The 12,860-nt window shown below is 52.0% G+C and overlaps 1 protein-coding gene across 5 annotated transcripts in view; it reads left to right on the plus strand.

Moving 5' to 3' along the window:
- LOC118381802 (partitioning defective 3 homolog B-like) overlaps window positions 1-12,416 on the plus strand; it is a 414,310-nt gene extending 401,894 nt beyond the window's left edge. For all 5 annotated transcript variants that reach the window (XM_052492713.1, XM_052492715.1, XM_052492714.1 and 2 more), the window contains one exon: window positions 12,298-12,416. In XM_052492713.1, the coding sequence (XP_052348673.1) occupies window positions 12,298-12,382 (85 nt within the window). In that variant the 3' untranslated portion in view covers window positions 12,383-12,416. The remainder of the gene's footprint in view (window positions 1-12,297) is intronic.
- Window positions 12,417-12,860: the final 444 nt, after the last annotated feature.

The raw sequence follows: 12,860 nt of genomic DNA on the forward strand, positions 1-12,860 counted from the left end.
CCCTCCCTATAGCCCTGCCTCCTCCTCCCTCCCCATAGCCCTGCCCCCTCCTCCCTCCCCATAGCCCTGCCCTCTCCTCCCTCCCCATAGCCCTGCCCCTCTCCTCCCTCCCTATAGCCCTGCCCTCTCCTCCCTCCCTATAGCCCTGCCTCCTCCTCCCCTCCCCATAGCCCTGCCCCCTCCTCCCTCCCCATAGCCCTGCCCCCTCTCCTCCCTCCCTATAGCCCTGCCCTCCTCCTCCCTCCCCCCATAGCCCTGCCCCTCTCCTCCCTCCCTATAGCCCTGCCCCTCTCCTCCCTCCCTATAGCCCTGCCTCCTCCTCCCTCCCCATAGCCCTGCCCCCTCCTCCCTCCCCATAGCCCTGCCCCTCTCCTCCCTCCCTATAGCCCTGCCCTCCTCCTCCCTCCCCATAGCCCTGCCCCTCTCCTCCCTCCCCATAGCCCTGCCCCTCTCCTCCCTCCCTATAGCCCTGCCCCTCTCCTCCCTCCCTATAGCCCTGCCCCTCTCCTCCCTCCCTATAGCCCTGCCCCTCTCCTCCCTCCCTATAGCCCTGCCTCCTCCTCCCTCCCCATAGCCCTGCCCCCCTCCTCCCTCCCCATAGCCCTGCCCCTCTCCTCCCTCCCTATAGCCCTGCCCTCCTCCTCCCTCCCCATAGCCCTGCCCCTCTCCTCCCTCCCCATAGCCCTGCCTCCCTCCTCCCTCCCCATAGCCCTGCCCCTCTCCTCCCTCCCCATAGCCCTGCCCCTCTCCTCCCTCCCTATAGCCCTGCCCCCCTCCTCCCTCCCCATAGCCCTGCCCCTCTCCTCCCTCCCCATAGCCCTGCCCCTCTCCTCCCTCCCCATAGCCCTGCCTCCCTCCTCCCTCCCCATAGCCCTGCCCCTCTCCTCCCTCCCCATAGCCCTGCCCCTCTCCTCCCTCCCCATAGCCCTGCCCCTCTCCTCCCTCCCCATAGCCCTGCCCCCCTCCCCATAGCCCTGCCCCCCTCCTCCCTCCCCATAGCCCTGCCCCTCTCCTCCCTCCCTATAGCCCTGCCCCCCTCCTCCCTCCCCATAGCCCTGCCCCTCTCCTCCCTCCCCATAGCCCTGCCCCTCTCCTCCCTCCCCCCCATAGCCCTGCCCCTCTCCTCCCTCCCCATAGCCCTGCCCCCTCCTCCCTCCCTCCCTATAGCCCTGCCCCCTCCTCCCTCCCTATAGCCCTGCCCCCCTCCTCCCTCCCTATAGCCCTGCCCCCTCCTCCCTCCTCTCTCCTCCCTCCTCCCTCCTCTCTCCTCCCTCCTCTCTCCTCCCTCCTCTCTCCTCCCTCCTCTCTCCTCTCTCCTCCCTCCTCCCTCCTCTCTCCTCCCTCCCCTCTCTCCTCCCTCCTCTCTCCTCCCTCCTCTCTCCTCTCTCCTCCCTCCTCTCTCCCCTCCTTTCTCCTCCCTCCTCTCTCCTCCCTCCTCTCTCTCTCTCTCCTCCCTCCTCTCTCCTCTCTCCTCCCTCCTCTCTCCTCCCTCCTCTCTCCTCCCTCCTCTCTCCTCTCTCTCTCTCCTCCCTCCTCTCTCATCCCTCCTCTCTCCTCCCTCCTTTCTCCTCCCTCCTCTCTCCTCTCTCCTCCCTCCTCCCTCCCCATAGCCCTGCCCCCTCCTCCCTCATCTCTCCTCCCTCCTCCCTCCCCATAGCCCTGCCCCCTCCTCCCTCCCCATAGCCCTGCCCCCTCCTCCCTCCTCTCTCCTCCCTCCCCATAGCCCTGCCCCCTCCTCCCCATCCCCATAGCCCTGCCCCCTCCTCCCTCCTCCCCTCCTCTCTCCTCCCCCTCCCCATAGCCCTGCCCCCTCCTCCCTCCCCATAGCTCTGCCCCCTCCTCCCTCCCCATAGCCCTGCCCCCTCCTCCCTCCCCCCATAGCCCTGCCCCCTCCTCCCTCCCCATAGCCCTGCCCCCTCCTCTCTCTCTCTCCTCCCTCCTCCCCTCCCCATAGCCCTGCCCCTCTCCTCCCTCCTCTCTCCTCCCTCCTCCTCCTCCCCTCCCCATAGCCCTGCCCCTCCCTCCTCCCTCCCTCTCTCCTCCCTCCCCATACCCCTGCCCCCTCCCCTCCCTCCTCCCTCCTCTCTCCTCTCTCCTCTCTCCTCCCTCCCCATAGCCAGCCCTGCCCCTCTCCTCTCTCCTCCCTCCCCATAGCCAGCCCCTGCCCCTCTCCTCCTCCCCTCCCTCCCCATAGCCAGCCCTGCCCCTCTCCTCTCTCCTCCCTCTCCATAGCCAGCCCTGCCCCTCTCCCCTCTCCTCCCTCCCCATAGCCAGCCCTGCCCCTCTCCTCTCTCCTCCCTCCCCATAGCCAGCCCTGCCCCTCTCCTCCCTCCCCATAGCCAGCCCTGCCCCTCTCCTCTCTCCTCCCTCCCCATAGCCAGCCCTGCCCCTCTCCCCTCTCCTCCCTCCCCATAGCCAGCCCTGCCCCTCTCCTCTCTCCTCCCTCCCCATAGCCAGCCCTGCCCCTCTCCTCTCTCCTCCCTCCCCATAGCCAGCCCTGCCCCTCTCCCCTCTCCTCCCTCCCCATAGCCAGCCCTGCCCCTCTCCCCTCTCCTCCCTCCCCATAGCCAGCCCTGCCCCTCTCCCCTCTCCTCCCTCCCCATAGCCAGCCCTGCCCCTCTCCTCTCTCCTCCCCCCCATAGCCAGCCCTGCCCCTCTCCTCCTCCTCCCCCCCATCCAGCCCTCCTCCTCTCCTCCCTCCCCATAGCCAGCCCTGCCCTCCCTCCCTCCCCATAGCCAGCCCCTCCCCCCTCCCCATAGCCAGCCCTGCCCCTCTCCTCTCTCCTCCCTCCCCATAGACAGCCCTGCCCCTCTCCTCCCTCCTCCCTCCCCATAGCCAGCCCTGCCCCTCTCCCTCTCCTCCCTCCCCATAGCCAGCCCTGCCCCTCTCCCTCCCTCCCCATAGCCAGCCCTGCCCCTCTCCCCTCTCCTCCCTCCCCATAGCCTCCCTCCCCATAGACAGCCCTGCCCCTCTCCCCCTCCTCCCTCCCCATAGCCAGCCCTGCCCCTCTCCCCTCTCCTCCCTCCCCATAGCCAGCCCTGCCCCTCTCCCTCTCCTCCCTCCCCATAGCCAGCCCTGCCCCTCTCCTCTCCTCCTCCCTCCTGCCCCTCTCCTCTCTCCTCCCTCCCCATAGCCAGCCCTGCCCCTCTCCCCTCTCCTCCCTCCCCATAGCCAGCCCTGCCCCTCTCCCCTCTCCTCCCTCCCCATAGCCCGCCCTGCCCCTCTCCCCTCTCCTCCCTCCCCATAGCCAGCCCTGCCCCTCTCCCCTCTCCTCCCTCCCCATAGCCAGCCCTGCCCCTCTCCCCTCTCCTCCCTCCCCATAGCCAGCCCCCCTGCCCCTCCCTCCCCATCCCCCTCTCCTCCCTCCCCCCCCATAGCCAGCCCTGCCCCTCTCCCCTCTCCTCCCTCCCCATAGCCAGCCCTGCCCCTCTCCCCTCTCCTCCCTCCCCATAGCCAGCCCTGCCCCTCTCCCCTCTCCTCCCTCCCCATAGACAGCCCTGCCCCTCTCCTCCCTCCCCCGGTACTGAACCAGATTAAAGACTGTTGTCACTGTAGTCCCTTTTGGATAATGACCACTACTATTGGTTTTAATAATGCAGCCGCAGTATCAAACGGAATAATGATTGTAATATCTCAGAAGAACAAACAAGAACATTAAAGCTACAATCTGTGATCTGAATTAAATATGAACACATTTAGATCAAGGGTTCAGATGTTGAGTTATTACATATTTTAGTACCTATAACTGGTTCTGTTATCTGTGGCCTGGTAATTCACATTTAACTGTCTGTTATCTGTGGCCTGGTAATCCCCTTTAACTGTCTCTGTTATCTGTGGCCTGGTAATCCCCTTTAACTGTCTGTTATCTGTGGCCTGGTAATCCCCTTTAACTGTCTCTGTTATCTGTGGCCTGGTAATCCCATTTAACTGTCTCTGTTATCTGTGGCCTGGTAATCACCTTTAACTGTCTGTTATCTGTGGCCTGGTAATCCCATTTAACTGTCTGTTTCTGTGGCCTGGTAATCACCTTTAACTGTCTGTTATCTGTGGCCTGGTAATCACCTTTAACTGTCTGTGTTATCTGTGGCCTGGTAATCCCCTTTAACTGTATGTTACCTGTGGCCTGGTAATCACCTTTAACTGTCTGTTACCTGTGGCCTGGTAATCCCCTTTAACTGTCTGTTATCTGTGGCCTGGTAATCCCCTTTAACTGTCTGTGTTATCTGTGGCCTGGTAATCCCCTTTAACTGTCTCTGTTATCTGTGGCCTGGTAATCCCCTTTAACTGTCTGTTATCTGTGGCCTGGTAATCACCTTTAACTGTCTGTGTTATCTGTGGCCTGGTAATCCCCTTTAACTGTCTGTTATCTGTGGCCTGGTAATCACCTTTAACTGTCTGTTATCTGTGGCCTGGTAATCCCCTTTAACTGTCTGTTTGCTGTGGCCTGGTAATCCCCTTTAACTGTCTGTTATCTGTGGCCTGGTAATCCCCTTTAACTGTCTGTTATCTGTGGCCTGGTAATCCCCTTTAACTGTCTGTTATCTGTGGCCTGGTAATCCCCTTTAACTGTCTGTTATCTGTGGCCTGGTAATCCCCTTTAACTGTCTCTGTTATCTGTGGCCTGGTAATCCCCTTTAACTGTCTGTTTGCTGTGGCCTGGTAATCCCCTTTAACTGTCTGTTATCTGTGGCCTGGTAATCCCCTTTAACTGTCTGTTATCTGTGGCCTGGTAATCACATTTAACTGTCTCTGTTATCTGTGGCCTGGTAATCCCCTTTAACTGTCTGTTATCTGTGGCCTGGTAATCCCCTTTAACTGTCTCTGTTATCTGTGGCCTGGTAATCCCCTTTAACTGTCTGTTATCTGTGGCCTGGTAATCCCCTTTAACTGTCTGTTACCTGTGGCCTGGTAATCCCCTTTAACTGTCTGTTACCTGTGGCCTGGTAATCCCCTTTAACTGTGTGTTATCTGTGTCCTGGTAATCCCCTTTAACTGTGTGTTATCTGTGGCCTGGTAATCCCCTTTAACTGTCTGTTATCTGTGTCCTGGTAATCCCCTTTAACTGTGTGTTATCTGTGTCCTGGTAATCCCCTTTAACTGTCTGTTATCTGTGGCCTGGTAATCCCCTTTAACTGTCTGTTATCTGTGTCCTGGTAATCCCCTTTAACTGTCTGTTACCTGTGGCCTGGTAATCCCCTTTAACTGTCTCTGTTATCTGTGGCCTGGTAATCCCCTTTAACTGTCTCTGTTATCTGTGGCCTGGTAATCCCCTTTAACTGTCTCTGTTATCTGTGGCCTGGTAATCCCCTTTAACTGTCTCTGTTATCTGTGGTCTGGTAATGCCCTTTAACTGTGTGTTATCTGTGTCCTGGTAATCCCCTTTAACTGTGTGTTATCTGTGGCCTGGTAATCCCCTTTAACTGTGTGTTATCTGTGTCCTGGTAATCCCCTTTAACTGTCTGTTATCTGTGGCCTGGTAATCCCCTTTAACTGTCTGTTATCTGTGGCCTGGTAATCCCCTTTAACTGTCTCTGTTATCTGTGGCCTGGTAATCCCCTTTAACTGTCTCTGTTATCTGTGGCCTGGTAATCCCCTTTAACTGTCTCTGTTATCTGTGGCCTGGTAATCCCCTTTAACTGTCTGTTATCTGTGGCCTGGTAATCCCCTTTAACTGTCTCTGTTATCTGTGGCCTGGTAATCCCCTTTAACTGTCTGTTATCTGTGGCCTGGTAATCCCCTTTAACTGTCTGTTATCTGTGGCCTGGTAATCCCCTTTAACTGTCTCTGTTATCTGTGGCCTGGTAATCCCCTTTAACTGTCTGTTATCTGTGGCCTGGTAATCCCCTTTAACTGTCTGTTATCTGTGGCCTGGTAATCCCCTTTAACTGTCTGTTATCTGTGTCCTGGTAATCCCCTTTAACTGTCTGTTATCTGTGGCCTGGTAATCCCCTTTAACTGTCTGTTATCTGTGGCCTGGTAATCCCCTTTAACTGTCTGTTATCTGTGGCCTGGTAATCCCCTTTAACTGTCTGTTATCTGTGGCCTGGTAATCCCCTTTAACTGTCTCTGTTATCTGTGGCCTGGTAATCCCCTGTAACTGTCTGTTATCTGTGGCCTGGTAATCCCCTTTAACTGTCTCTGTTATCTGTGGCCTAGTAATTTGTTGGTCATGGGAGTCCAGTGTAATGCAGTTATGAACTGGTATTGTAGTGTAGCTGAATATTATGCCTATACATCAGTAACTGGTCGTCCCTCCCTTCTAACCTTTATTTAACCAGGCAAGTCAGTTAAGAACTAATTACAGTAATAACAGTGGGTTAACTGCCTTGATCAGGGACAGAAGAACAGGTGTCTTACCCTGTCAGCTCGGGGGATTCGATCCAGCAACCTCCAGCTCTAAGACAGAAGGAGAGACCAAGAAGTGTGTGTGTGTGTGTGTGTGTGTGTGTGTGTGTGTGTGTGTGTGTGTGTGTGTGTGTGTGTGTGTGTGTGTGTGTGTGTGTGTGTGTGTGTGTGTGTGTGTGTGTGTGTGTGTGTGTGTGTGTGGAGATGCACTGTGTGTGTGACAGGTGTGTGTATCATGTCCAAACAATTGAATTTACCACAGGTGGGCTGCAATCAAGTTGTAGAAACATCTCAAGGATGATCAATGGAAACAGGATGAACCTGAGCTCAATTTCGAGTCTCATAGCAAAGGGTCTGAGTACTGATGTAAATAAGGTATTTCAGTTTTTCAGTGTAACAACATTTGCTACAATTTCTCAAAACCTGTTTTCGCTTTGTCATTATTCGGTATTGTGATGTCATTATGGGGTATTGTGATGTCATTATGAGGTATTGTGATGTCATTATGAGGTATTGTGATGTCATTATGAGGTATTGTGATGTCATTATGAGGTATTTTGATGTCATTATGGGGTATTGTGATGTCATTATGAGGTATTGTGATGTCATTATGAGGTATTGTGTGTAGACAGAATCCTAACTTTATCCCCACTACAGTCAGAATAATGAGGACAGAATCCTGACTTTATCCCCACTACAGTCAGAATAATGAGGACAGAATCCTGACTTTATCCCCACTACAGTCAGAATAATGAGGACAGAATCCTGACTTTATCCCCACTACAGTCAGAATAATGAGGACAGAATCCTGACTTTATCCCCACTACAGTCAGAATAATGAGGACAGAATCCTAACTTTTAATGCGGAAGCTTACATTTTAAGGTTAGTTTCATTGACGTCAAAACTTAACTGATATGAATGTCGAAGTTTCTGTGTGTCAACATGATGAACATCGTCATGGTGACGTTGGTCTGACCGGGGGGGGGTGCTGATAGTAACTTCAGCCAGGAAATAAAGTCAAACAAAGACCATTGTTTATTTCAATTCCCGCGTTCTTCAATATCAGACAACATGAAAAGAGCTGGAGTGGTTCGTCTGTGGTAAGGAGATGAGGAGGGCTCTGAGATCTACTGTGAGGCGGAGAGGAGGATATATAGCCCTCTGTTTCATCTTTCTCTCTCTCTCTCTTCCTCCCAGCTGACACAACATCTTTCTGTCTGTTTGTTTTCCTCTGTGAAGTGAGAGCCCTTTTCCCCACCTCTGTTTCCATGGTGGGGTTTTATGTGAAATGACTTTGTGATCTTCTCCTCTATGTGTTTTACCACTATGTTGTCCAGGCGTACCACCAGGTTGTTGTGAGGTGGATCTTCCTAAATCAAATCAAATCAAATTGTATTTGTCACATACACATGGTTAGCAGATGTTAATGCGAGTGTAGCGAAATGCTTGTGCTTCTAGTTCCGACAATGCAGTGATAACCAACAAGTAATCTAACTAACAATTCCAAAACTACTGTCTTATACACAGTGTAAGGGGATAAAGAATATGTACATAAGGATATATGAATGAGTGATGGTACAGAGCAGCATACAGTAGATGGTATCGAGTACAGTATATACATATGAGATGAGTATGTAGACAAAGTAAACAAAGTGGCATAGTTAAAGTGGCTAGTGATACATGTATTACATAAGGATGCAGTCGATGATATAGAGTACAGTATATACGTATGCATATGAGATGAATAATGTAGGGTAAGTAACATTATATAAGGTAGCATTGTTTAAAGTGGCTAGTGATATATTTACATCATTTCCCATCAATTCCCATTATTAAAGTGGCTGGAGTTGGGTCAGTGTCAATGACAGTGTGTTGGCAGCAGCCACTCAATGTTAGTGGTGGCTGTTTAACAGTCTGATGGCCTTGAGATAGAAGCTGTTTTTCAGTCTCTCGGTCCCAGCTTTGATGCACCTGTACTGACCTCGCCTTCTGGATGATAGCGGGGTGAACAGGCAGTGGTTCGGGTGGTTGATGTCCTTGATGATCTTTATGGGTCCTTCTGTGGCTCAGTTGGTAGAGCATGGCGCTTGTAACGCCAGGGTAGTGGGTTCGATTCCCGGGACCACATATACGTAGAATGTATGCACACATGACTGTAAGTCGCTTTGGATAAAAGCGTCAGCTAAATGGCATATATTATTATTATTATGGCCTTCCTGTAACATCGGGTGGTGTAGGTGTCCTGGAGGGCAGGTAGTTTGCCCCCGGTGATGCGTTGTGCATTCCTCACTACCCTCTGGAGAGCCTTACGGTTGAGGGCGGAGCAGTTGCTGTACCAGGCGGTGATACAGCCCGCCAGGATGCTCTCGATTGTGCATTTGTAGAAGTTTGTGAGTGCTTTTGGTGACAAGCCGAATTTCTTCAGCCTCCTGAGGTTGAAGAGGCGCTGCTGCGCCTTCTTCACGACGCTGTCAGTGTGAGTGGACCAATTCAGTTGGTCTGTGATGTGTATGCCGAGGAACTTAAAACTAGCTACCCTCTCCACTACTGTTCCATCGATGTGGATAGGGGGGTGTTCCCTCTGCTGTTTCCTGAAGTCCACAATCATCTTCTTAGTTTTGTTGACGTTGAGTGTGAGGTCATTTTCCTGACACCACACTCCAAGGGCCCTCACCTCCTCCCTGTAGGCCGTCTCGTCGTTGTTGGTAATCAAGCCTACCACTGTTGTGTCGTCCGCAACCTTACATTTACATTTACATTTAAGTCATTTAGCAGACGCTCTTATCCAGAGCGACTTACAAATTGGTGCATACACCTTATGACAACCAGTGGAACAGCCCCTCACTGGGCATCTAAATCTTGTTGGGGGGGAGAGAGGGGGCTTGAGAAGGATTACTTACCCTGAGCTTACCCTATCCTAGGTATTCCTTGAAGAGGGTTAGGGGTTTCAGGTGTCTCCGGAAGGTGGTGATTGACTCCGCTGTCCTGGCGTCGTGAGGGAGTTTGTTCCACCATTGGGGGCCAGAGCAGCGAACAGTTTTGACTGGGCTGAGCGGGAACTGTACTTCCTCAGTGGTAGGGAGGCGAGCAGGCCAGAGGTGGATGAACGCAGTGCCCTTGTTTGGGTGTAGGGCCTGATCAGAGCCTGGAGGTACTGAGGTGCCGTTCCCCTCACAGCTCCGTGGCGAGCACCATGGTCTTGTAGGCGGATGGCGATTGCTTCAACTGGAAGCCAGTGGAGAGAGCGGAGGAGCTGGGTGACGTGAGAGAACTTGGGAAGGTTGAACACCAGACGGGCTGCGGCGTTCTGGATGAGTTGTAGGGGTTTAATGGCACAGGCTTGGAGCCCAGCCAACAGCGCAGTTGCAGTAATCAAGACGGGAGATGACAAGTGCCTGGATTAGGACCTGCGCCGCTTCCTGTGTGAGGCAGGGTCGTACTCTGGTTAGGATGTTGTAGAGCATGAACCTACAGGAACGGGACACCGCCTTGATGTTAGTTGAGAACGTCAGGGTGTTGTCCAGGATCACGCCAAGGTTCTTAGCGCCTGGGGGGAGCCTCTTGTTTAAGTTTCTGTCTGGAGGACACAATGGAGTTGTCAACCGTGATGGCGAGATCATGGAACGGGCAGTCCTTCCCCCCTGGGAGGAAGAGGAGCTCCGTCTTGCTGAGGTTCAGCTTGAGGTGGTGATCCGTCATCCACACTGATATGTCTGCCAGACATGCAGAGATGATGATTGAGTTGGAGCTTGCGTGGCCACGCAGTCGTGGGTGAACAGGGAGTACAGGAGAGGGCTCAGAACGCACCCTTTGGGGCCCCAGTGTTGAGGATCAGCGGGGAGGAGATGTTGTTGCCTACCCTCACCACCTGGGGGCGGCCCGTCTTTAGGAAGTCCAGTACCCAGTTGCACAGGGGCGGGGTCGAGACCCAGGGTCTCGAGCTTGATGACGAGCTTGGAGGGTACTATGGTGTTGAACACTGAGCTGTAGTCGATGAACAGCATTCTCACATAGGTATTCCTCTTGTCCAGGTGGGTTAGGGCAGTGTGCAGTGTGGTTGAGATTGCATTGTCTGTGGACCTATTTGGGCGGTAAGCAAATTGGAGTGGGTCTAGGGTGTCAGGTAGGGTGGAGGTGATATGGTCTTTGACTAGTCTCTCAAAGCACTTCATGATGACGGAAGTGAGTGCTATTTTGCAAAGGCGGTAGTCGTTTAGCTCAGTTTCCTTAGCTTTCTTGGGAACAGGAACAATGGTGGCCCTCTTGAAGCATGTGGGAACAGCAGACTGGTATAGGGATTGATTGAATATGTCCGTAAACACACCGGCCAGCTGGTCTGCACATGCTCTGAGGGCATGGCTGGGGATGCCGTCTGGGCCTGCAGCCTTGCAGGGTTGACACGTTTAAATGTCTTACTCACCTCGGCTGCAGTGAAGGAGAGACCGCATGTTTCCGTTGCAGGCCGTGTCAGTGGCACTGTATTGTCCTCAAAGCGGGCAAAAACTTTGTTATTTAGTCTGCCTGGGAGCAAGACATCCTGGTCCGTGACTGGGCTGGGTTTCTTGTTGTAGTCCGTGATTGACTGTAGACCCTGCCACGTGCCTCTTGTGTCTGAGCCGTTGAATTGAGATTCTACTTTGTCTCTATACTGACGCTTAGCTTGTTTGATAGCCTTGCGGAGGGAATAGCTGCACTGTTTGTATTTATTCATGTTACCAGACACCTTGCCCTGATTAAAAGCAGTGGTTCAGGGCTTTCAGTTTCACAGGAATGCTGCCATCAATCCACGGTTTCTGGTTAGGGAATGTTTTAATCGTTGCTATGGGAACGACATCTTCAACAGGGTGGTGGTTCTAATGAACTCGCACACCGAATCAGCGTATTCGTCAATGTTATTATCTGACGCAATACGAAACATGTCCCAGTCCACGTGATGGAAGCAGTCTTGGATTTATTACAGTGTGGAGTCAGCTTGGTCGGACCAGCGTTGGACAGACCTCAGCTTGGGAGCCTCTTGTTTAAGTTTCTGTCTGTAGGCAGGGATCAACAAAATGGAGTCGTGGTCAGCTTTTCCGAACAGGGGGTGGGGCAGGGCCTTATATGTGGTGGTTATTGTGGAAGTTAGAGTAACAATGATCCAAGGTTTTACCACCCCTGGTTGGCAATTTATATGCTGATACAATTTAGGGAGTCTTGTTTTCAGATTAGCTTTGTTAAAATCAGCCTCCGGATAAATGGTTTCCAGTTTGCAAAGAGTTAAATAAAGTTTGTTCAGAGCCATCGATGTGTCTGCTTGGGGGGGTATATATACGGCTGTGATTATAATCGAAGAGAATTATCTTGGTAGATATTACGGTCTACATTTGATTGTGAGGAATTCTAAATCAGGTGAACAGAAGGATTTGAGTTCCTGTATGTTTCTTTCATCACACCATGTCTCGTTAGCCATTTATTACAGGCATGGCCCCCGCCCCTCTTCTTACAGAACAGAACATTTGCTTCCTGTCACCGTCTGGTGTTTTTATTAAGGGTCCGTGGCCTTATTTAGAATAAGAATGTGTGGACTGGTGTGTGTTCATATCCTGTGTTTTGGCTCATTTGTTAGCCTATATTTAGCTTTATCTTTAAGGATATTTAAACCGGATATTGATTGTTCTTCCTTACTGGTCCTTATTTATTACAGGGTGGTGGTTATTATTTATCTACAGGGTGGTGGTTGTTATTTATTACAGGGTCTTATCTTTATTACAGGGTCTCTTCTTATTTATTACAGGGTGGTCTCTCTTATTTATTACCTCTTCTTATCTCCTCTCCCCTCTTCTCTCTCTCTCTCTCTTTTCTTATCTATCTCAGGGTCCCTCTCTCTTATTTATTACAGGGTCTCTCCTCTCTCCTCTCTCTCTTATCTCTCCCCTGGTCTTATTATTTATCTCCTCTCTCTCTCTTACAGATTTGGAAAGAAGAAAGATGCGAAGGTAAAGAAAGCAGAAGCCAAAGCCACGCTATTAGAGACAGAAGTCCGAGGTTCTGAGTGAAGAGGAGCTGGAGAGGATGAAAGAGGAGAGAGAATTACAGGTGAGTTATGGTTTTTATACTGTACATCATCTGAACGGAACGTTCTTGTATTACAGGGTGGTTTATACAACCCAAAAGAAGCATTATAGAATCACCGGCACCACTGGTCAGTTGTTGTGCTTTTTGGCAACATGTATTTTGTGATGTCACCACAATGTTTCCACCAGACTTTTCCCACCAACCTAATGAAGCATTCTGGGAACCTTTTAAAGAACAGACGAAATGTGTTCTGGGAACCTTTTAAAGAACCGACAAGATGTGTTCTGGGAACCTTTTAAAGAACAGACGAGATGTGTTCTGGGAACCTTTTAAAGAACAGACAAGATGTGTTCTGGGAACCTTTTAAAGATCAGGCAAAATGTGTTCTGGGAACCTTTTAAAGATCAGGCAAAATGTGTTCTGGGAACCTTTTAAAGAACAGACAAGATGTGTTCTGGG

This window comes from Oncorhynchus keta, chromosome 34, assembly GCF_023373465.1.
Source record: "Oncorhynchus keta strain PuntledgeMale-10-30-2019 chromosome 34, Oket_V2, whole genome shotgun sequence".
In the NCBI taxonomy this organism is placed as follows: domain Eukaryota; kingdom Metazoa; phylum Chordata; class Actinopteri; order Salmoniformes; family Salmonidae; genus Oncorhynchus; species Oncorhynchus keta.